This window comes from Schistocerca cancellata, chromosome 8 (genome assembly GCF_023864275.1).
Source record: "Schistocerca cancellata isolate TAMUIC-IGC-003103 chromosome 8, iqSchCanc2.1, whole genome shotgun sequence".
NCBI classification, from domain to species: Eukaryota; Metazoa; Arthropoda; class Insecta; order Orthoptera; family Acrididae; genus Schistocerca; species Schistocerca cancellata.
The window spans coordinates 553,293,121-553,319,119 of record NC_064633.1 but is presented as its reverse complement, the minus strand read 5'-3'; the positions used below and the strand labels follow the sequence as shown (position 1 = coordinate 553,319,119).

At 39.8% G+C, this 25,999-nt stretch overlaps 1 protein-coding gene across 1 annotated transcript in view; it reads right to left on the bottom strand.

Moving 5' to 3' along the window:
* The window catches only part of LOC126094563 (glycosylated lysosomal membrane protein-like), a 45,433-nt gene that overhangs the window by 2,671 nt on the left and 16,763 nt on the right, over positions 1 to 25,999 (bottom strand). Inside the window, exon 6 of the mRNA XM_049909021.1 lies at positions 18,295 to 18,578. Within this exon, the coding sequence (XP_049764978.1) occupies positions 18,295 to 18,578 (284 nt within the window). The remainder of the gene's footprint in view (positions 1 to 18,294; positions 18,579 to 25,999) is intronic.

The following is a 25,999-nucleotide window of genomic DNA, read 5'->3' as shown; positions in this document are numbered from 1 at the left end:
AAAATGTTGTCAGGACAACAGAAAGGCAGTGCCGGTCAGTAATAACTATTTAGCATGAGTTTCGTACTACGTGTGGTGTAGGTTGCCCTCCAGCACAGAGCATCATATGATGGCATGAACCATTCCAAGAAACAGGTTGTTTATGTAAAGGCAAATCACTTTGCCATCCTCGAGTGTTTGACACAGACGTTGAAGGCATCTGCAATAGTTTCACAAGGAGTCTGCAGAAATCCGTACGCCAAGCAGCTTGACAGTTCAACATGCCCCCAATGTCCATCTGGCATGTGTTGCATCGACATTTACACGTGAAACCATACAAAATTCAGCTTTTGGAAGCTCTTTGCAAAGGTGACAAACAACAACATGTTGAGTTCTGTAATTTCGTTCTTCACAAGATTGAGGATGACTGTTTTCTATCACGCTTAGTATTTAGTGACGAGGTAACATTCCATTTAAATGGAAAGGTGAACTGTCAATGTGAGAATATGGTGTATGGAACAACCACACTACGTTGTACAACATGAGAGGGACTCATCAAAATTTAATGGATTTTATGCAGTTTCATGGGAAAAGGTGTATGGTTCATTTTTCTTTGCTGAGAACACTGTTTACGAAGCACATCTCAATATGTTTGAGAACTTTCTTTTCCCACAGTTGGAGATAGATTCAAACAACTTCATTGACCAACAGGATGGGGCATCGCCACACTGGCATCTGGAAGCGCCGCAATTTTTAAATCAAAGGATTACTGAATGATGGATCAGTCGCGCTGGACCAAATGATTCAGCCTTACATTACTGACCTCCAAGGTCATCAGACTTGACTCTATGTGATTATTTCTTGTGGCTTTTTAGGAAAGACGATTTATGTGCCTCCACTTCCCGTTCAAAAAATCATTGTATATGTTTATTAGTTTCAAAAATACAGATGTGCCAAAACGGATGATACTTTTTGATACACACTGTGCTTCAATATGTAATATCAGTGAAATTTTTCTTTTTCCCAGTAACGGATCAATGACAGAGGTTAAATAATTGAGTAGTTTAGTAACAAAATTTAGGACACAAATGTAATAGGGCCACTATAGTAAGCAGAATTTACAACTTCTACCTCACTTTCACTACTTTATTAATTACATGCTTCCAGCATGCTGGAGTAACATGGCACAGCAAATTCTGTTAATCAATGGAACGCAAAACCAGTCGAAGTTGCAAATATTTTATTTTTCATTCAATTACTAGTTTTGTGCCGAGACCCATTTTCATCAACGAAGTCGAAAATGCCATTAAAAAAAAAGTAATGTACACTTAAAGTGCATACACGTAACAGAATTATCAGTTATCTAATTTATTAGTGTCCTATAACTTTCTTATTGTTGAAACGTGTATTATATCTGAAGTGCATTCCAGGCCTGTAACACTTAAGTAGCTTCTCCTGCCAAGTTCTGCTCATAAGTAATAAAGTGTATAAAGACTAAACTTTTGACAAAATAACAAGCATGATGGTAATCAAGTTTCCGTATTGCAGACAAAGAAAGTAAAGTTGAAACTAAAGCACATGTTGAACAAAAAATGTAAAGTTTCTAATTTAGAAATGTAAACCAATGTTTCTCAGCATTCAGTCAAAAAGAGAGTAACATGAAGGTGCTGATGTTTTCATGCACTAAAGAGGAAAACAGTGGATTGATGGCAAGTGTAACAAAGCCAATAACTTCATCTTCCCCAAAAATATTACAGATAAAGCTTTAACTTTCAGGACGTATTCGCAGACAAGGGGGGATCCTGGATTTTCCCCGTATTACCCGTTTCAAACTACACTGTTCCCTGGGCGAAAATACGCTTTTTCCCATGTCTAAGTACATTTTTGTGTGTTAAGTGACAGTTTAAGTTCCCTCAGAGCTGTAAAACTTAATCTTTTGAATGGTAAAGGTTTTATACGCCAGTGTAGATTCCCAGCAGTTTAGAAAATGAAACCCAGGAAAAAAGAAGTGTTTTGGAAAGATTTTTGACACACAGCAACATTTATGTTACATATTTCTGTACTACAGAAACAGAAATACAAGTTCATCCAAATGTAGCATGGCCGCTTCTCAAGCCATGAAATTGAGATTGTGATGTGCTTTTTTCAGCCAATCATAGTTCATGTTATGTGCTCTGTCCAGCCAATGGCAGCAGATGTTCAGAACATACGATACATGATGTAGTCAATCAACAGCAGTATCACTTAACTAGTGCGAACATGCAAATAGGGACAGTTAATGGTTCCAGTTAATGTACCCACAGTATAGTTACAAGAAATTAAGCTTTCACATACAATATTGGACATCAATTTTTTTACTTTTTCCCTGAAGGTGTGGGTAGGCAGCATCCCCAGAACACAGCTTAAACTGCAAGACCTCAATATTTCTGACATGCACAATTATAAATTTCACTCTTGTGCATGGAACATTTCATGATTTACCTGGCTCAATACACATTCTATCAATCAATGACTTTTCCATAGCACAAAGCGAATTGTGTGTGAAATTGCTCATGTACTCACCTCTCCTTTTTTATGGATAACTATACTTTTTGCCTTTGTTACTGCATAATTTGCAATGAAAGAAATAAAAGGAATATGAAAAACTAACCTTGAAGTCCTTTTTTCGTGAGTGTTACCCTTTATGATATATATCAAACAAATGTGCCAGTAAGATTTTAATTAATGGCATAAACCACTTGTCTTCTGGGCCCAAATTTTTTCCAGGTGGCTAGTCCTCCAAGTTTTAAGTTTTAAATGAGGGTCAAACATTCCATGATCTGAGAACTTCATCACACAGTCTCTCACTTGGATCTTGTGTAAAGGAAATTTACTTTGAAAGTAGCACTTCTCAAACCACTATTTGTAATATTTTCACACGACATGTTAAAAAGATGAGCAGTTGTGAATCATCATGCTTACTGAAAGCATGTTTTTGTTAGTAAGTATTGTATAGTCTTCATCCAAGCCAGAAGCATTCGACACATTTTGCTGTCAACAGATGTTTGTGTGGGTACAGTGTTGTCTTATTGTTGTCAATGGTGTATATTCTTACAACTTAAAGTTTTATTTTGGTGTTTTTGTCTTGCTTATGTATTATTGCTGGAGTATTATTACGCAGTAGCATGCTAAAGGTTAGATGGATTTGGATCTTATGGGTGCTCAAGCAAGCTGAAGTAAAATTCTTTGTTGGAGTCTCAGTTCTTATCTAACAAAATTACATAAATAGAACCGAAACATTGAAAAAATTTCTAGAATTCTACTAAATTCGAAGGTTTTTTCTGTATTTTCCTGGATGAAACAATTCCCACATTTCTCAGGGTATATACAATCTGCTGCTACATAAATGTCATTTTCTTCAGCATCCAATGTTATATGCTCACTCAGTTCAGTTTGCCATCTTTCAAATGTATATACTATTATTTATTTCTTGAAAAGTTATTAAAAAGTTACAGTATTTTGTATAAAATGTACCAAATGTTCCTCTTTATTAATAAACATATCCGTCAATATTTTATAGCACATTCAAACATTCATTTGCTGTAAATTCAATAATTAAGAGTTTAATGCTTCAAGGGCAATTTCATCTCAAATTGTACAGGTCAAGAGTGAAAGTGTCACATCACTAATCGAAAGATTGCTGGGGGGGGAAAAATAGAGGGAAACATTCCATGCGGGAAAAATACATCCAAAAACAAAGATGAAAAAGCGCTGGCAGGTCGATAGACACACAAACACAAACATACACACAAAATTCAAGCTTTCGCAACAAACAGTTGCTTCGTCAGGAAAGAGGGAAGGAGAGGGAAAGATGAAAGGATGTGGGTTTTAAGGGAGAGGGTAAGGAGTCATTCCAATCCCGGGAGCGGAAAGACTTACCTTAGGGGGAAAAAAGGACAGGTATACACTCAGGCGCGCGCACACGCACGCGCACACACACCTGCACATACAAAGACACAAGCAGACCTAAATTTATGCCAGAGATGGGAACTAAGTGTGAGGCCTTTGTGGGTGATGCCAAATGTCAGACAACCCTAAGAAAATAAAATATGGGAGTGTAATCTGGCTAGGGCGAAGGCATGTTTGCGGAGAGAATGTAAATAAAACTTAATGGGGTCGTTGTGGTGGTGTTGTGAGGGTGACATGGTATTAGAAGGTGGAAAGTGTAACATGAGGCTGAAATGAAAATTAAAATAAATATAAAAATATATGGGGAGAGATATAGGTGAACTAGAAAGCAAATGGAGATCTGGTGTGAAAAAAGGCGAAAAAGTGTTGGTTAGAGCTGGGCTATGTAGATCCTGTGGTGAACTTGTGTAGGTAGACAACGATGTGCATAAAGGTTAGGTGGTTGTGTTGCCGCCAAAACACATTAAAGGGTGGAGAAATTCGGGAAAATTTCGAAAAAAACTAGGTGTAGATGTATTAAAAGGAGTGGTTTGGTGGTGGCAGATTATGGAAATGAGGCTAACAATTGTCTGATGAAGAAATAATGACGCTAAAACCTGTGGGAAGCGGCTAAAAATGATTGGTGATGTGAGAAAAACGGAAATGGAAATAAAGCAAAAGTTATTAGAACTAGCCGAAAAGATTGTTTAATAGGTGAAAGGAACTGTTTGTGAACTAGAAATGGTGGATTTTATAGCAGTGGTAGTGTTGAAAGCGGAAAAAAATTTTTTTTGGTTATGGTTTGGAAGTGGGTTACGTATTATTACGTATTATTGAGTATATATCGGCGGGATAAAGTTGTGTAGTAGATTATGGTAAAAAGGAGAAGGTGAATACGAAGTGAAACTACTGGCAAAAACAGGAGGAGGAAATAAGACGACAGAAAAGACTTCGAAATGCAACAGTGACAATAAGAAACGTAATTGTTGGGTTCAAATTAATGATATGAATATAATAGAGGGAAACATTCCACGCGGGAAAAAATTTAAGAAATTTTTTTTAGGTAGGCCTAGTTCTCTCAAGGTCAAAAAATTATGGACATTTAAATGGATCACTGAATTAAAGTAAATGTCATGCAAAACTGGCATTTCTGTATCAAATTAATAACTATAAAACATTATAAGGGAGTGGGGAAACAATTCATAATTTTGTTCAAAAGCATTTTATAACAAAAATGAGATAGAGTATTTATATCCATTTTCTTTTTATGAAATTATTTGCAAATTATGATTTTTCTTTGTCATGAGTTTATTTCTCCATGACTTTCCATGAATTAAAATTCCCTTCAATATAACAATCAACACTGCACTGTTGAAAAGAGTTCATTTGTTTTTTCCATCTGCTGCTCATTGAACTTTTATAGCTGAGCTGAATTTGCACATGGACAAGGATGATACAACAAGAGCAGTACTTGGGAAATGGAAACGGCACACTGATCTTTTGATGATAGCCATTAGAAAGCATTAGAGCAGGACCATGAGGTGTCGAAGGAGACATATCTTACAGCTCATGAGAGACACTTACCTGTCCTACCCACCAGTTTCATACATACAAGAAAATAAGTGGGTCACTACAATGTCTTCTAATGTATACTGTGGGGTCTCTGCACTTCACACACAGTAACAGGCTGCATTTCATGCAGAACCACTCCTGCAATGTATGTGCCATTCCAGGGTGCAACTCAGTAGTGATCCAATTGAATTCCTACCACATGCTTCATAGCAGACCACCCTTCTCTTTTTTGAACTGAATTTCCTTAATGTATATCACAATCTTCCCTGTGAACTACTTTCCTGTTAAGAATTAAGAGTTTCATGTTTGTTTCTTATGTTAATAGGGTGTGTACAAATTGAAGCATCTCTTCTAGCAACAACTTCATGCTGGAGATAAAATCTTGTTGCAAGATGTTTAGAGACACCTCCTACCCCAGCATGCATGTGTACTGTCACAAATGAGATCATTACTGACAATAGCTTGTGATGTTCGAAGGAAGTGAGCAACACATGTGAATATTGATACATGTGATGTGTGTCAGTGCTAACTTCGAATTTCGTCCTGCAAAGCAAAAGACCAGTTCTCAGCAAAAGTCGAAATGAAAAACTAAGTGTCAGTATTCTGGGATGTGGCTGATTTTACTTCTGCTATGGCCTGTGTCCGAATCCTCCAGGTATGATGGTGAGCTATTCCTTTCATGACCCAATGCCTAACCTCTATAACAAACTTCTTTCACTCTACTGCCTTCTTCACCAACTCTCCTAACCCCCACAATGCATAGGTTACATCAGTATTCTGAAGATGTAATGCTTCAATAGTCAGCACTTCAGCACCAGAACACATTGCAAACTCCTGCAAACAACATTTATCTTGCAGCTCCGGACATATACACGAAAGCATCAGGTCCATCCCTGTGAACTACTTTCCTGTGACAATGGCAAAAGAATAGTTTCCAATTAGTGCAGTAAATACACGTGCATACTTCCTTCACTGGCTGGCGTTTTACCCATTTTGATCGTAATGAGTAGAATTTTGCGATACCTTTTTCATTAGGAGCTATGCTTCTCTTATTATCTTTTCATATATCTTTTTACCTTCATAACTTTTTCACTATTTTCACCAACAGAGACAACATTAACCTGGTTAGGACTTTGCCTGTTGCAATCTGTCATCACTTAGGTAATATTCCAGAGCAACAGTGAGCATATCATCTCGCAACAGATGCCCACAGTAAAAATACTGAGTGTGACCAAATACCATTCTCATTCTTTATTTTACGAGCTGTTGAAATCAAATAATGTGAAAAAGTGGGTTATATTTCTGTATCTGCTGCTTAGAGTAGCTACCTGGTATCAGTGTCAGTAACTATACCTTCTCAGTATATGTGGCTGATGGGATAGCAGTATTTAGATTTTGAATCAACACATCACATTTCGTGCACATATCACAATCTTCCCCATGAACCATGGACTTTGCCGTTGGTGGGGACGATTGCGTGCCTCAGCGATACAGATGGAGGGGTATCTGTTGAGAGGCCAGACAAACATGTGGTTCCTGAAGAGTGGCAGCAGCCTTTTCAGTAGTTGCAGGAGCAACAGTCTGGATGACTGACTGACCTGGCCTTGCAGTATTAACCAAAAAGGCCTTGCTGTGCAGGTACTGCGAATGGCTGAAAGCAAGGGGAAACTATGGCCGCAATTTTTCCCGAGGGCATGCAGCTTTACTGTATGGATAAATGATGATGGCATCCTCTTGGGTAAAATATTCTAGAGGTAAAATAGTGCCCCATTCGGACCTCCGGGCGGGGACTACTCAAGAGGACGTCATTATCAGGAAAAAGAAAATTGGCGTTCTACGGATCGGAGCGTGGAATGTCAGATCCCTTAACTGGGCAGGTAGATTAGAAAATTTAAAAAGGGAAATGGATAGGTTAAAGTTAGATATAGTGGGAATTAGTGAAGTTTGGTGGCAGGAGGAACAAGACTTTTGGTCAGGTGAATACAGGGTTATAAATACAAAATCAACTAGAGGTAATGTAGGAGTAGGTTTAATAATGAATAAAAAAATAGGTTTGCAGGTAAGCTACTACAAACAGTATAGTGAACACATTATTGTGGCCAAGATATACACGAATACCACGCCTCCTACAGTAGTACAAGTTTATATGCCAACTAGCTCTGCAGATGACGAAGAAATTGAAGAAATGTACGATGATATAAAAGAAATTATTCAGGTAGTGAAGGGAGATGAAAATTTAATAGTCATGGGTGACTGGCATTCGAGAGTAGGAAAAGGGAGAGAAAGAAACATAGTAGGTGAATATGGATTGGGGCTAAGAAATGAAAGAGGAAGCCGTCTGGTAGAGTTTTGCACAGAGCATAACTTAATCATGGCTAACACTTGGTTCAAGAATCATGAAAGAAGGTTGTATACATGGAAGAATCCTGGAGATACTAGAAGGTATCAGATAGATTATATAATAGTAAGACAGAGATTTAGGAACCAGGTTTTAAATTGTAAGACATTTCCAGGGGCAGATGTGGACTCTGACCAGAGACCTTTGGAGAAAAGAGAACCACTTGTATGAATATCAAGAGCTCAGATGGAAACCCAGTTCTGAGCAAAGAAGGGAAAGCAGAAAGGTGGAAGGTGGAAGGAGTATATAGAGGGTCTATACAAGGGCAATGTACTTGAGGACAATATTATGGAAATGGAAGAGGATGTAGATGAAGATGAAATGGGAGATACGATACTGCGTGAAGAGTTTGACAGAGCACTGAAAGACCTGAGTCGAAACAAGGCCCCGGGAGTCGACAACATTCCATTAGAACTACTGATGGCCTTGGGAGAGCCAGTCCTGACAAACTCTACCATCTGGTGAGCAAGATGTATGAGAGAGGCGAAATACCCTCAGACTTCAAGATGAATATAATAATTCCAATCCCAAAGTAAGCACGTGTTGACAGATGTGAAAATTACCGAACTATCAGTTTAATAAGTCACAGCTGCAAAATACTAACGCAAATTCTTTACAGACAAATGGAAAAACTGGTAGAAGCCGACCTCGAGGAAGATCAGTTTGGATTCCGTAGAAATGTTGGAACACGTGAAGCAGTACTGAGCTTACGACTTATCTTAGAAGAAAGATTAAGGAAAGGCAAACCTACGTTTCTATCATTTGTAGACTTAGAGAAAGCTTTAGACAATGTTGATTGGAATACTCTCTTTCAAATTCTGAAGGTGGCAGGGGTAAAATACAGGGAGCAAAAGGCTATTTACAATTTGTACAGAAACCAAATGGCAATTATAAGAGTCGAGGGACATGAAAGGGAAGCAGTGGTTGGGAAGGGAGTGAGACAGGGTTGTAGCCTCTCCCCGATGTTATTCAATCTGTATATTGAGCAAGCAGTAAAGGAAACAAAAGAAAAATTCGGATTAGGTATTAAAATCCATGGAGAAGAAATAAAAACTTTGAGGTTCGCCAATGACATTTTAATTCTATCAGAGACAGCAAAGGACTTGGAAGAGCAGTTGAACGGAATGGACAGTGTCTTGAAAGGAGGATATAAGATGAACATCAACAAAAGCAAAACAAGGATAATGGAATGTGGTCCAATTAAGTCAGGTGATGCTGAGGGAATTAGATTAGGAAATGAGACACTTAAAGTAGAAAAGGAGTTTTGCTATTTGGGGAGCAAAATAACTGATGGTGGTCGAAGTAGAGAAGATACAAAATGTAGACTGGCAATGGCAAGAAAAGTGTTTCTGAGGAAGAGAAATTTGTTACCATCGAGTATAGGTTTAAGTGTCAGGAAGTCGTTTCTGAAAGGATTTGTATGGAGTGTAGCCACGTATGGAAGTGAAACATGGATGATAAATAGTTTGGACAAGAAGAGAATAGAAGCTTTTGAAATGTGGTGCTACAGAAGAATGCTGAAGATTAGATGGGTAGATCACATAACTAATTATGAAGTATTGAATAGCATTGGGGAGAAGAGGAGTTTGTGGCACAACTTGACAAGAAGAAGGGACCGGTTGGTACGACATGCTTTGAGGCATCAAGGGATCACAAATTTAGCATGGGAGGGCAATGAGGAGGGTAAAAATCATAGAGGGAGACCAAGAGATGAATACACTGAGCAGATTCAGAAGGATGTGGGTTGCAGTAAGTAATGGGAGATGAAGCTTGCACAGGATAGGGTAGCATGGAGAGCTGCATCAAACCAGTCTCAGGACTGAAAACAACAACAACAGTGAATTAAGTCATTCTTGCACAATATTAACATGAATTATTTATAGAAGAATGAAAAACTGATAGAAGCCAATCTCCGGGAATATCAGTTTGGATTCAGGAGAAATCTACGAACACACCAGGTGACACTGACCCTATGACATGTCTTAAAAGGTAAGTTAGCAGAAGGAAAACTGATGTTGGCAAAAGGCCTGAAAGACCAGTTGAACAAAATGGATAATATATAGAAAAAAGATTATAAGATGAATATCAACTAAAATAAAATTATGGTAACTGAATGCAGTCTAATTCATCCAATGCTGAAGACATCAGATTAATAAGCTATACTGAAAAAGCGGAATTTGTTCACATCAAATCTAAATTTAAGTGTTAGGTCATTTTTTATGGAGTTATTCATCTGGAGTGACGGAAGTGAAACATGGATGGTAAACAGTTTAGACAAGAAGAGAACAGAAGTTTTTGGAATATTATTCTACAGAAGAAACCTGAAGATTAGATGGTTTGATGGGATGGGCATGGTAACTAATGAGGTCGTACTGAGAGTCACACTGGAGAGCAATCAAATGTTCTGTTAATAGGATATCAAGAAATATATAATTTTGCTATTGGGAGGCAGGGAGGGAATGTAGCAGGTGAGGGATGAAAACTGTAGAGAGAGACCAAGGCTTGAAATACAGTAAGCAGATTTAAGCGGATGTAGGTTGAAGCAATTATTCAGAAAACAAGAGGTTTTCACAATATAGCATAGTGTGGAGAAGCATCAGTCTTTGGGCTGAAGACGACGAAGGAAGCTACCTCCTTAGCTATGCTTCCATTCCTGCATGTGTCAAAAATACCAGTGTACTCTGCAGCTGTGGAACACAATAACCCAATGCCTTGGCCCCAAAGAAGTACCAGTCCTTTCCAACGCCCTCACCTTTTGCCCCACTCCCAAATTCAGCCATGCAGGACATGTTAAAGACCTCCTCCCCTACACCCACTCCCTAAAGGGGAAACACTTTTTCACCACCAATCCCACCAACAGACTCAACCAAAGACCAATACTGAACCCTGCAGTTCACTCCTCCATCCAACTGTGCTCTACCCTCATTGCCCCAAAATCACCCCCTGTAAATATTCTAGAATTTCTTAACCACAAACCTTGCCTCATTTCCCAAATACCTCAACATCCTAGCTAACCTTACATCTGCAGAAAGAACCTCAACACTTAACCTAAAAACTGATTCTGACCTTATAATCCTACCTGCTGACAAAGGCTCCACCACTGTTGTTTTGAACCACAAAGATTACCTGGCACAAGGACTGTCAGCTGTAAGATTCATCTACCTACAAATCCTGCCACAGTGATCACATTCCAGAAATCCAGCAGGTTCTCCAGTCTACCACTCCCTGCACTCCTATCTTCTACATTATTCCTAAATTTCATAAACCCAACCACCCAGGATGCTCTGTTGTGGCCAGTTTCTGTGCCCTTACTTAGGGAATCTCTACTCTCTTAGACCAACACCTTCAGCATACTACCTGCAACCTACCATATTAAGTAAAAGACACCAACTATTTCCTCCACTGACTCTCCACAGTTTCCATTCCTTTACTACATGGTGCTTAGCTTGTCACTATTGGTACCACCTCCCTTCACAGTAACACCCCTAATGACCATGGCATTTCCACTATTGAATGCTACCTTACCAGCACCTGATGGATTCCCAACCTACAGCCTACTTCCTAGTCACCGTGACCAACTATATACTGATCAACAATTACTTCTCCTTTAAGGCATTACCAACAAACAAGTCTAGAATACAGCTATGGGTACCTGCGTAGCACCATCCAATGCCAACCTATTCATGGGCCATCTAGAGGAACCCTTCCTAAACATCCAGAATCCAAAGCCCCTCACCTGTTTCAGATTCACTGATATCTTCGCAATCTGGATCGAAGGTGAGGACGCCCTATCTACATTCCTCGAGAAGATAAACACCGTCTCCCCATTAGCGCCACCCAGTCCTACTCAACCAACAAGACACTTTCCTCCACCTCAAAGATGGCTACATCAGTACCTCCATCTGTATCAAACCTACCAACCACCAGTAATACCTCCACTTCGACAGCTGCCACCCATTCCATGCCATGGAGTCCCTTCCATGCAGCCTACCTACACATGGCTGTCGCATCTGTCGTGCAGGTGGTCCCTCTCGAAATATACCCAGGATCTCACTGATGCCTAAACAGACAGTAATTACCCTCCCAACCTTGTACAAAATCAGATCTCCCATGTCTTATCACTCCAGTCACCCACCATCTCCTCTAAGTCCCACTGTCCGGCTACAGAGGAGCATTCCCCTCATGACTCAATTCTAGCAGCTGAATCACATTCTCTGCCAGGGTTCTGACTACCTCTCATCATGCCCTGAAGTAAGGTATGTCCTACCGAACACTATCCTTCCCAATCCTGCCTATAGTACTCCACCACCCGCTGAACCTACACAGTATCCTTATCCATTCCTACACAACCCATGCCTGCAATCCTTCGCCTCAGGGCTAATATCCCTAGATGCAACACAACTCCAGTCCACTCATAAGCAACACCTCTTCCACCAAAGGCAGGGCTACCTCTGAAACCAGTCATGTGATCTACAAGCTAAGCTGCAACCCCTGTGCTACATTCTACGTGGGCATGACAACCAAGCTGTCTGTCCACATGAATGTGTCACAGACAAATTAGGCCAAGAAACAACTGAATCACATCATTGTTGAGCACCCCCCCCAATACACCATTCTTCATTACAATGACTGCTACACAGCAAATGTCATCTGGAGCCTTCCCACCAACACCAGCTTTGCTGAATTGTGCAGGTGGGAACTCTCCCTGCAATACGAGGTCTGTTCAAAAAATTCTGGAACTTTGCCCACAAAACTTTTCTACACTTACCTTTTACTAATTGTGGATGGTCTCCTTCGAAATACTCTCCTCCACAATTGATACACCGTTACCAAAGCTGTTTCCACTTCCGGAAGCAGTCTTGGTATGCCCCTTGCTGGATTGTGCAAAGTGTCATTTGCAAATTTTCTTTTATCTCATCTATCATCGCAAACCTTTGTGCTTTTCAACTTTGGAAATAAAAAAAGTCTGCAGGGGCCAGATGTGGAGAGTAAGGAGAATGAAGCAGGACAGTGATTTTGTGTTTTGTGCAGTAGTCATGCACCAACAGGGATGAATGTGCAGATGCATTAAAATGATGCAAGAGCCATGAACTGTCTCGCCAAACTTCAGGCCACCCTCCCATTCTCTCGCAGGCCTTGCAACACACCCCAATAGTGGCACTGATTAACAGTTTGTCCCTTTGGTACGATTTCACGATGAACTAATCCTTCGAAGTCAGAGAAAACTATCAGCATGGCTTCGACATCTGACTTTACTTGAGAAGCTTTTATTGTTCTCTGATAACATTTCCCGACCCACTGTGAAGATTGAACCTTGGTCTCGACATCATAACCACAGATCCATGTCTCATTAATAGTTATGATTCTCTTAAGGGCCATCTTTCTCCCTTGCATGACCCAAAAGCTCTTCAGAGAATCTGAGGCAAAGCTCTTTCTGGTCTTGACTCATGAGGCATGGAATGAACTTTGCAGCAACTCAATGCATTCCGAGATGTCTTCGATTGGCAAGCACAATTTCATTGATGTTCCTGACATGAGTGTCATCGCTAGACATCCTCGGGCATCCTAAACGAGTGTTATCTTTAACTTCCGTCCAGCCATTTTTAAACTGTGTGAACCATTCATAAGACCGAGTACAGCTTAAGAACTCATAACTGTAGGCTTCCTGCATCATTTGGTGTATCTCTGTAAAGGTTTTCTTGAGTTTCGTGCAAAATTTAATGCAGACATGTTGCTACTCTCACTCTGCCATCTTGAAATATGGGAACTGTGTGACAACATTCACTTAATACAGCAATGAAACTTCCAGCAGTTACACATTGAACACCGGCATGTGCAAGAATGCCAACCACATTTCGCTCCAACACACTACTGACATGAAACTACGAAAGTTCCGGAATTTTTTGAACAGACCTCTTATACTCTATGTTTCCCCAACTGTCCTGGCCTCAACCTTCATTAGTCATTGTCCTTACCTATCTAGCCCCTTACCTGTTCTGATTTCCACACTACACAGCCCTCTATCCCTATTAACGCACCCAGTCTTTTTACTTCTCTCCTTTTCTGCTAACCACCCCCACCCCGGTCTAACCTCTCTACCGCACCCAGCTGCCCTACCCCCTCTCCATCTCATTCCTGTACACTTCTGCAAGAGCACTTTGCCGTCTACCCCCTCCTCCCCCCCCCCTGCTATTTCTCCCCTCCCCTCCCAGCCTCCTCCTTCTACCCACCACCAGTGTAGATGGTCAGTACTAATCTTTACAAGTTCACAGCTGTCACTGTGCCTTCAATTGTTAGCACAGGTCCTAATCAAGCCCAGGTGAATTTTCCCTGTAACATAATACTGCTCCCATTGGCCTGCATCCACTGAACTGTTTAGTTCCAAACAACCATTCACCTGGATGACAGCATATCTGGACATGACTACTGCACTGGTGTAATAAGAAACATAATTTCACCGACCAGGTAACACTTTTCCATTGATCCATGGTCCTATCACAATAATCCCATACCTGATGAAATCTCAATAAATGATTTCTTTGAGTCAACATAGGAACACACAAGTCAGTTGTTACAGAGTCCCAGGTTCAACTCCATGTGGTGAAACATGTTCTCAAAAGCACATGCCAGCACTAGCATTGTGTTCTATCATTAGGATCTGCCACGGACCACACCCTATCCTGCCTTACAGAGTAGGCAAACCTCTGACCTTGAGGCATGTATGTTCAACATCTTGTTGCCTATTCATTCGTGGTTTCACTCTCCTTCAACCACTTTGCATAGGTGCTACCAACAGTAGTATGTTAACAGCCAATAAGCTTTGATATTTCAGAGAAGCTCGTTTGCTGATGCAGAACCATAACACACTACCCTTTGTAAAAGTTTCTTACATCAGTGGATTTCTTCATCTTCAACCCATATCACCGCTAGAATGATTCCCCGTTCATCTACCCTCTGCTTATACACCCTCTATTCTCCATAAAGCACCACAAGGCAGTAATCAGTAGCGTGGACAGTGGTCAATGTTTTGGCTCCCAGTGTAAATCTCCTCTAATAATTTTTCAGCTGTAAACTGTCCAACCATCTTCTAAGCCATCAGATGGATATTCCAGCTGTCCTGCCTGCTTTGATAACATGTCACTCGCACTACTGTGCGTGTGGATACAGACTATTATATCCACAGAAGTGGCACCTAGGCAGCAGCTATGTGCATATGCTCTATAATGTATGCCATGTCAAAGTTCTTATGTATACTCACTAAGAATCTGTGACAAGAGTATTCTACAATTGTATTTTAGAGCTGAGTACTTCACATACATGATTTAACATTTTAAAACTGCCACCATCATGGTTACATAAACTGCTTGTTACATTGATTTTGATGACTTTATTAATCACCAAATCCCGAGAAGATTATGCAGACATTGACTTTTCTTTGTCCATGAAGTAGTGGCCTGTCTCAAACATGCACTGCTTGTCACAGCTGGTTTGTTAGGCTGTAACGGACATGTGGAACCTACATACCTTAACTCGTTTTCCCTATATAAGGGAGTCCACACAGATGGTATCTTTTGTACACCTGCCTTTGGTAGGTGAACCAACAAGAGACTGGCTCTGATGCTAGATAAAAAATAACTTTCACTTTACATGTGGAGAGGATCTAACATTTTCGGACGACAACTCCCTACATACCATTCAAGGGCCACAGATTTTAAACTGTCCTCTCCAGCCACTTAATCTATTGGTTACCTTAGGTATGAACTGCAGGACATCACATATTTAATGTGGCACATGTTTTGAAGAATGTTGCCATGAGGTACCCTCTGTCACCTCCTACAGCTAATCTGTTTAAGGAAAACAGAGGAGAAAGCTCTACTAATTTTAAAGCTAATCTTTTTTGTATGTATGTAGATGATACACTTGTGGTGTGGTCCCATGGTGAAGAGATACTCTTACAGTTCCTTGACCATGTTAATTCCACCCATGAAAACAGCCAATTCACCACAGAGATGGAAGTGGACGGATGCATCCAATTCTTCGATGTTTTACTTTACAGCAAAAGCAGTCACACCTTGGGACATATAGTCTACAAAAGTGGTTTAAAAAGAAAACAAACAAACAGCTACCCACTGTATAAATACCACACGGCGGTGCAGTTTAAATTGAAGATAAGTGTCCTAGGTCAGAAGACTGGAGAGAAATTTTATCAATGGCATATGTAGGGCATCTCTTTAAAAATACATCAGACTCTCTGTGAGAGTAAATTGAAAGTCAGTTTTCACTCAACATCAAAGACAACTTATCTTGTTGGTTGTTTGAAGGATAACATAATGCTACATAGGAAAATGTTTACAAGACACTGTCTCTGCGTAATTTTATCAGACAAACGACCATTTTATACTGTCATTACATGGGAGTATAAACCCTAAATGTAATGCAAGAATGAAGCTAATTTATTATGGTGCTCTTTTGCACATACATATTTCTGTTGAATGCAATTTGATGGTATTTAGACAGCACATGCATGTTTGACAAACTGCCTGCTGACTTCTGTCTTGGGTTCTTTGGACAATGTTCATTTGACGATTTGTATTGTATTGTATTGTTAACTGTGTGATTTCACATCTTTGGCAACCTGAAGAAAGACATGTGGATGTCAGTTTCAATCTGATGAAGTGCAAGAATGGGTGTTCTAGAGGATCCATCAGTGGCTAACCAAGTTGAAGGAATTGATCATCTCATCCCCCACTAGATCAAATGTCGTAATGTGCGTCATGATTACTTTTGAATGGAACCATTCCATGATCATACTGTGGTGGGTGTTCTTTCTTCATTTAACTGTTCCTTGTAGAAGGGCCATCTTCCATTTTTCAAAAACATTTATCAGAGAAACACAGTTTTTGGTTACCAAAGTGACAAGTCGAGCTGTGGTAGGAAAAGAAGGGAACCAGCAGAAAAATGCTCCTACTGAAGCACAAAAACGGCAAATATGCTCTTTTTTAAAAGACTGACTGATAACTGGGGTACCAGCTGCCTCACTCCATCTTCCTCTGCATGTTTGAAGTGTTGGCAAGTGAACATATCTGCCCTTTTTTTATACTGAGAGAGAAGGAGACAGTGGCTTTGGGAAAGTAATCAATACTGGAAGGTAGTAGACATTGGTTGTAGGTGGTACAGAAGGAGTGAAGGAAATGGTGGCAGAGAGAGAGAGAGAGAGAGAGAGAGAGAGAGAGAGAGAGAGAGAAGCAGCAGCAGCAGTGGGAAGGATGGATGAGATAGTAGCAGTGAGAGAATACAAGAGGGTGACAGTTACTGTTGGGCTGAAAGACAGAATGGACCAATGGGAGTTTGAGTATGAGAGAGTGACAGTAATGGACTAGAGAGTGAGTGAGTTACAGTTATGGTAGCTAGTGGGAGTGAGAAGTGAGCTGCATGTTAAACTGAGTGCAAATATGTCCACATTCCAAAATTTTTAAAGGTGCTCAGATAGGCAAATGAAGAAGATGGTACACAACTTTTCAATGAATCTTTTAAACAGGAGCATATGTACCTTTTTGTGCTTTGATAGGAGCATTTTTCCACTGGTCTGGTATGAATAGTGCTGCTGTAACTTGGGTTATAGTAGCATAAATGGTTTTCTTCTGTTAGATAGTTTAGATAATCAATTCCTTAGTTTAACCTTCATTTACTAGAATTAGATTCCAACAATCTAAAAACATCACAAGCAAATGGCACACTGTTTAGTTGGAAAGAGTAAATAAATGAGTGCAGAAAAAAATCATCACAGTTGGGGAAAACTGCTCAGTGTGCTGTGAAACAGTATCAATGACTCCATCATATTAATTAATAAATTAATTACAAAACAAAAGAGATTTCAGGATTAAATATTCCATGTTTGAATGTTCTCTGCTGGATCTGTGAACATTCACAACATATTTAAAGAAACTGATGCTAATGGTTGCTGTTTTTACTTTCTGTAAGGCTCCATTTGTATTTTCACTATCCCACATTGCATTCTATCACTTATTGACAAAATATATACACTCTAGCACACTGCTGCTGCAGCTACAGAACAGCCTCATGCACAACTCCCAGAATATAAAAGGTTCTGCAGAAGAAAGTATCAGAAAATCACACAGTCCATTGTTATGTTTCGATCTTCAAATGTGCATATACCCAGATTATGATGCCCCTGCTGAATTAGACAGTCCATTGAAATAAATGAAAGAAACATTCTAACATGTAGCTACAGGGCACGTATGTTTCTGGAACCAGGGGCTGCTGGTTGTCAACACTGTAACAGTGTGTGTGTGTGTGTGTGTGTGTGTGTGTGTGTGTGTGTGTGTGTGTGTGTGTGTGTGTGGTTTTAATGATGGAGAACCTGTAATTAGATACCAATATTTTACAATAGTACTTACCACGATGTGTACTTTGTTTTCTTGTAGAACCCATCATCTGCCTCACCAAAAGACACAGTCACAGCTTGCACAAGAGTCTGTGATCCATTTGTTAACTGACTGCCATAATAGGCAGACAACAGTGAGCTATCGAGTGCCTTTGGGGGACTTTTAACAGGTCCATACACATTTGTAACAGTGGAATTGGATATATCACGATTTTGTGCTAAATATGCTACTGGTTTCCACTGCAAATACCCTCCAGAAGAGTGTGAATGGCTGCTTGGGCTCTCCACATCTACAAGCTGGAACAAAAAAATTATATTCACCTAAGATGTTATTTTACTTTTTGGGCCAGAACAGTGTATACAAAATAGAAACTCTGCTACAGTCCATGTGCCCAAATTTAGTGTGCGTATAGAAAGTCTGCCAAACTGAAACAGAGTAAACAGCCATATTTGAAGTCAAAGGCAAACCGATACACCTTGTTCATTTTACTAATTGTGCATTTTAGTTGCTGCACTTACCTACAAATAAACAGTTGTTTGATGTATTGCAGAAGTTAGAAATATATAATGACCAGTAGCAAGGGAAAAAAAAGACTACAAACTAAAGTAATGGGCAGTTTCCATGAAGTGAATGACAGCAGTGCATGAGAAAATGAGTTTTCTTGCTAAAAAAAAAAAGTATTTAGATGAAGCAAAATTAAATCAATTCCTGGAGTTAGTTTTTTGGCAGAGATTCTCCTTTCCCTTTAAAAAATTTAAAAACTAACACATTGAAATTGTTTTTAAAGTTGGAGGGAAAGCGACTTGTCGCTATAATATGGAGAAAACAGTAGTTAAAGTATTTTATTTGATCACACTGGCACTTATCATGCTGACCGAGTGCAGCACATGCCAGGGGCCTTCAAGCTCAGTTGTTGACTGTTTGTTGACGTATATTTATTTTTCTCAAATTAGTTGATTGTGATTTATTGTTGTACTTTTACAACAATTATTGTATCTAGATCACCAATAAAGAAACACAAACATTTAACATTTGTGTAATGACAATATAATCTGTTTCTCTATGGGGGACGGGGGTTGTTCAATGGGGGACGGGGGTTGTTCAACACACCTGAGCAACATCAATACGTCTGAATCCTTCCTCAAACCCTTACACACCATCAATGACCATGGTCCAAATTGTTCCCCTCTAATGGAGATTCTACAGAAGCTACATGGTGTACGTGATCAGTCAGTATCCAAAAACAGTTCATTTCAATCGATTGCACACATATTCGATTGGATTATTCATGTCTGGAGAACTGGCAGGCCACTCTTTTCTGGTGATCATAGCATGGTGAAGCAACTTGTTCAAAAGAACAGCATGATGAGTATGTGAGTTTCCAATCAAGGTGAAAGTGTCACCAGAATGTTCGCAATAGAGTCCCACTATTGGTTTCCATGTACCATAGAGCAGAGAGACTGCCTTCAACAACCACAAGAGGTTTACGGTGGTCCCACGTAATGCCACTCCAGAACATCACTTCACTACCACCACCTTGTTGCACATGTGGGTCACAGTTTTGGAAGTTTTCAGTATTATGGGATGATCTCCATCGGGTGCAAACAGTTCCGAGTTTCATCTGTAAACAACACCCGACATCAATCCTGGGGATCCATCCTGCATGATATGTTCCACATCTGCAACAAGTCCATGGCATTGTGGTCTAAGAAGTGGTTCTGAGGATGCGCATCAGGAATGTGGATTCCCATCATGCATTTATCAAACAGTTTGCTCTACATCTACATATATACTCCGCAAGCCACTGTGCATGGTGGGGGGTACCCTGTACCATTATTAGTTATTTCCTTCCCTGTTCAACTTGCAAATAGAGCGAAGTAGAAACTACTGTCTATATACCTCCATATGAGCCCTAATTTCCCTTATCTTCATGGTTCTTATGCAAAATCTGTGTTGGTTGTGATAGAATCATTTTGCAGTCAGCTTCAAATGCTGTTCTCTTAAGTTTCCTCAATAGTGTTCCCCCAGGGATTCCCTTTTGAGTTAGCAAAGCATCTCCATAACACTTGCATGTCATTCAGATTTACCAGATTGCTTCAATGTCTTCCTTGAATCTCACCTGATGTGCACCCAAAACATGAACAGTATTCCAGAATAGGTCACACTAGTGTTTTATATGTGGTCTCCTTTATAGATGAACTACACCTTCCCAAAATTCTCCCAATAAACCAAACCATTCATCTTCCCTACAAAAATCTTGAATGCTCATTCCATTTCATATTACTTTGCAATGTGATGCCTAGATATGTAATCAATGTGACAGTCACGCAGAACACTGCTAACCTTGTATCCAAACAACGCAAGTTTGGTTTTCATACTCATCTGCAATAACTTACTTTTTCTATATTTAGAGCTAAATTGGCATTCATTGCACCAAGTACCAATTTTGACTACGTTATCTTGTATCATCCTACAGTCAGTCAACCCCGACGTCTTTTCATTCACCACAGTATTATCAGCAAACAAACAACACATTGTTTTCCACCCTGTCTTCCTAACGCTTCTCAGCCTCAGGAAAATTTATTGTATCTGAACTGCAAATATGTTCAAGAATTCTGCAGCAAACCAAAATCAGGGATGTTATTTGTTATTTTTGCATGTCCATTCCTTTATACTTGTTACCTACAAGAGTCACCTATATTTTTTTCCAGTCACTTGGGACTTTGCACTGGGTGAGCGATTCATGATAAATGCAACCTAAGTAAGATGCCAGTACCATAGAGCACTCTTTGTAAAACTGAATTGGGATTCCATCCAGACACAGCAAATTATTTGTTTTGAACTCTTCCAGTTGTTTTTCTAAACCAGTGAAGGTTCTTACTATGTCATCCATACAGGAGCCTGTTGAATGGTCAGACGAGGATATGTTTCTATGATTCTCCAGTGTTACCAATTTCTTAAATGCAACATTTAAAACTTCGGCTTTCATTTGCTATCTTCAACTGCCACACCAGACTGGCCAATGAGAGAGTGGATGGAACCTTTAGACCTGCTTAGCGATTTTATAAAAGACGCTAATTTCCTCGGGTTCTCAGCCAGAGCTTTTGCTAAAGTATGACTGGTAGTAGCTGTATGTTTCATGCATAAATCTCATCACAGCTGCACGAATCTAAAAATCTCTGCCTGTCATCGTCATTTGAGTGTTCTCTTTTGAACCTAGAGTGTAACAGCCTTTGCTTCCTTAGCATTTTCATCATTAAACCAAGATGTGTCTTTTCCATTCCGAGTCCACTTACTAGGCACATAGTACTCCAGCACCCAATTAACAATCTGTTCAAACTGCACCCACAATTCCTTTAAATCTATCTTACTGGAACTAAATGACATCAGCTCACTAAGTCACATGCTAACAATGTCTTACCTGCTCTTTCTAGGAGAAACATTCTCAGCTTTCTAGACTGATTTATTCATAATGGCAGTTGCTGTAATGACATGATCACTCAGCCCCCAACTCTACACTGATGTGTCAGTAAGGTCTGGCCTAGCTACAATGTCTTAAGCTGTTTCCATTACATGTGCGCTGCTTAACTTCCTGATCAAGACAGTTTTCAGAAAATTTGTTTGAAAGTACTTCTATGAGATTGTTCCAGCCAGTCTGTCTGTACACCACCCCTCCCCCCTCCTTGCAACGGATTCCATAGGCATCTCAGTCTATACTCTGTAGGTCAAAGTCACCTCCAACTGATACTGCACAATATGAAATTTATGTACTACTGACCGTAGACTTTCTTCAAATGACTCTAGAACTGTCACAGAGGAATCAGCTGGCTGGTAAAATATTCACTAATTAACTTAGTTTACCTAGATCTGTTACACTTTACCAGGTAACTCCACTGTCTCACACAACTTTGACCACAGTGAAGACAATATTTGTCAGATGCAATGAATACTCCCCCTCCTACAGCATCAAATACTTCAGAGCTTTCTACTTCGGGTTTCACCCAGCTCTCGGTCTCAAGAACAATATGAGTGTGAGAACTTTCCTGGAGAGAAGTGAAGCTGGGAACTTTGTTGTGAATACTTTGACAATTTACTGATAAAGACAGTTTGACATCCTTACACTGAAAGTATTCTGCCTTCCCTTTCTGCATATCAACAGATATGCATTATGTGAATATAATAGAGGGAAACATTCAACGTGGGAAAAATATATCTAAAAACAAAGATGATGAGACTTGCCAAACAAAAGCGCTGGCAGGTCGATAGACACACAAACAAACACAAACATACACACAAAATTCAAGCTTTCGCAACAAACAGTTGCTTCGTCAGGAAAGAGGGAAGGAGAGGGAAAGACTAAAGGATGTGGGTTTTCCGTCTTTCCCTCTCCTTCCCTCTTTCCTGACGAAGCAACTGTTTGTTGCGAAAGCTTGAATTTTGTGTGTATGTTTGTGTTTGTGTGTGTATCGACCTGCCAGCGCTTTTGTTTGGTAAGTCTCATCATCTTTGTTTTTAGATATGCATTGTGAGATACATGATGTACTGATGCCTTTTCAAACATCAAATTCAGTTCTGAAGCAGTCAGCTCAATGTTTTGACTCCATAGACTTAGATATCGCTCATCCTGGGCACCTCTCAAATTGACAGCCTGTGTGGTCCTCAACACTACCCATCAGCTGGAACCAATTCCACATCTGTGTCACATAACTTCAATCTGCTATACATGCCAAGCAACTTTGCTGGTTGAAAATCCTTCTGCACTTAACATGATGATGCAGGCCCAGTCTCTAGTTGCCACTGTCCTTTGTGGCATGATGGCTCTTCACTACTGGTCCGTAGATGTCTATAATATGTCTCCACTGGTGCTTTACTTTCAACTGAAATGCTGCAATCCATCTGAGTACAGTATTGAGTCATAGGTAATGCTCATGGTAACTGTATATAATTACAAATGTCAGAGGTAACCTTCCAATCAGTACAAAACACTGGAGGGAGGCACCATAGCAACACACATACATGACTTATTAGTACGATGCAGAACTGTTGTTGTTGTGTGTAATATTCCAACTGAGACTTGGCAGTATACAAATGTGCAACAAGTTTTACCAAATTTAGATTAAAGATCCTCAATGAAGTCAGCAATTTTTGCAGCACATGGGATCTTTAGTGTTCAAACAGTTGAAATTTATTTACAAAAATCAAGTGTTCTATCCTCATCACAGTTCAATTTTTTTTCCCTAGGAAACAATGTTTCTTTATGTGGGCATTCATTACAGCATCATAGCACGAAAGCAGTTAACTGGATTTTCTTTGCCATACTTTCATTTTATTGTAATTCTAATAGCTTTCCTCAGGTGGTACTGCATTCATCAATGAAACTGTGTTCTCTAGTATAACACATATGTACTGGAAGAGTACCATTAGCACTTGCAAGAAAAGACAGGAAAAGTGAATATAATGTGGACAAATCTCCAATAATTTCTAGATATTTGATTTTAAAATTTACTTTAAATATATGAAAATTGCCTAATATCAACTACTTTCTTTCATACTTATTTTTTCCCTGTCCATCCAACATATTCTTTATTTGGTAAATCTGTAAGACTGTTCATTGCTTTAGTAAAAATTTATTACTTTTCAGTTACTTAAGGTTCAGATTTTTCCCTCTTTTTGGGCCGAGTTCTGTTAAGAATCCCTTTCTTTAAAAAGATTATCTGCTTGCCATGCTGACCATTCAGAAATTTTGAAGTAATTTAAATTTTTTGGCAGTGGCCAGTTCAGTGATGTGAGTGTAACCAGACAGCGGATTTGTTCCTTCTTTGTACCTTACTATAAACTGTTCCATGTGTTAGTCACTAACAAGCCCATATCTCACCACCTTATGTGGCTAGTAAAAATCCTAATCTGTAGAACACTGGGATAATCATGGAACTACATACAATAGCACTTTATGTTCCTGTATAATTTAGACATCCTTCAAGACCTTTGCTGCCATTCCATTGGCTCAAGAGAGAGGGTATTAACCCAGTTCCCAAACATTATGTGCTTGCTGTTGCTGGATGATCTAAAACTGTAAGCTGAATAACTTACCACACTGAAGTGCCAAAGAAACTGGTGTACATATGCATATTCAAATACAGAGATATGTAAACAGACAGAATACAATGCGGCACTCGCCAATGCCTATGTAAGACAACAAGTGTGTGGTGTAGTTAGCTTGGTTACTGCTGTTGCAATGGCAGGTTATCAAAATTTAAGTGAGTTTCAATGTGTGTTACAGTCTGTGCACAAGCGATGGGACACAGCATCTCCTAGGCAGTGACAAAATGAGGGGTTTTCCATACGACATTTCACCAGTGTACCATGAATATCAGGAATACAGTAAAAATCACATCTCTGACATCACTGTTGCTGGGAAAAGATACTGCAACAGGACCAACGACAACTGAAAAGAATCGTTCAACATGACAGAAGTGCAACCCTTCTGGAAATTTTTGCAGATTTCAATTCAGGGTGTGAACATTCAATGAAACGTGTTCAATATGGGTTTCCGGAACCGAAGGCCCACTCCTGTACCCTTGATGACTGTAACACATATCTTTATGCCTCACCTGGGCCTATCAACACCGACATTAGATTGTTTATGACTGGAAACATGTCACTTGGTCAGACGAGTCTAGTTTCAAATTGTATTGATCGAATGGATGAGTATGGGAATGGAGACAACCTCATGAATCCATGGACCCTGCACATCAGCAGAGAACCTGCCATTGTAACAGCAGTAACCAAGCTCTGTAATGGTGTGGGGCGTGTGCTGTTTGAGTGATATGGGACCCCTGATACGTCTAGATACGACTGTGACAGGTGACATGTATAGAAGCATCCTATCTGATCACCTGCAGCCATTCATGTCCATTGTTCATTCCGATGGACATGGGTAATTCCAGGACAACGTGACACCCCACATGTCCAGAATTGCTGCAGAGTGGCTCCAGGAACACTCTTCCGAGTTTAAACACTTCCGCTGACCACCAAACTCCCCAGACATTAACAATACTGAGCATATCTGGGATGCCATGTAATGTGCTGTTCTGTAGAGATCTCCACCCCCTCATACTCTTACGGATTTATGGAAAGCCCTGCAGGATTCATGGTGCCAATTCCCTCCAGTACTACTTCAGCCATTAATAGAGTCCATGCCACGTCGTGTTGCGGCACTTCTGTGTGCTTGCAGGGGCTCTACAAGATATTAGGTAGGTGTGTGATATTAGGTGTGTGTTGTGGCTCTTCAGTGTAATTTTCAGACAATGTATTTGCTCTATTCAGGAAAAGAATGTTACTGTTATCAATTACACCTAGAGTACATAGTGTTGTTTAAAAAATGATTTAATATGAATTTTTTGAAATGTCGCTTGTTGAGGCTATTGCCTTTGCAAGATTAGTCACCAGAAAATATTTTACATCAAAAGGTAGGCAGTTTTGGGCTGAACACTGAGGTTATTATGTATTGAGAGTAAACCTGGATTAGACAAAGATTGGGAAGGAAACTGGACATGGCTTCTTTAGATGAAGCATTCTAGCACTCACCTGAAGTGGTTTCCATAAAACACTGATACCAAAAAGAGTATGACCAGTGTAATTTGAACCCCACTGCAACTAGGGTTTGAAATACTGTATTTACTCTAATCTAAGCCGCACTTTTTTTCCGGTTTTTGTA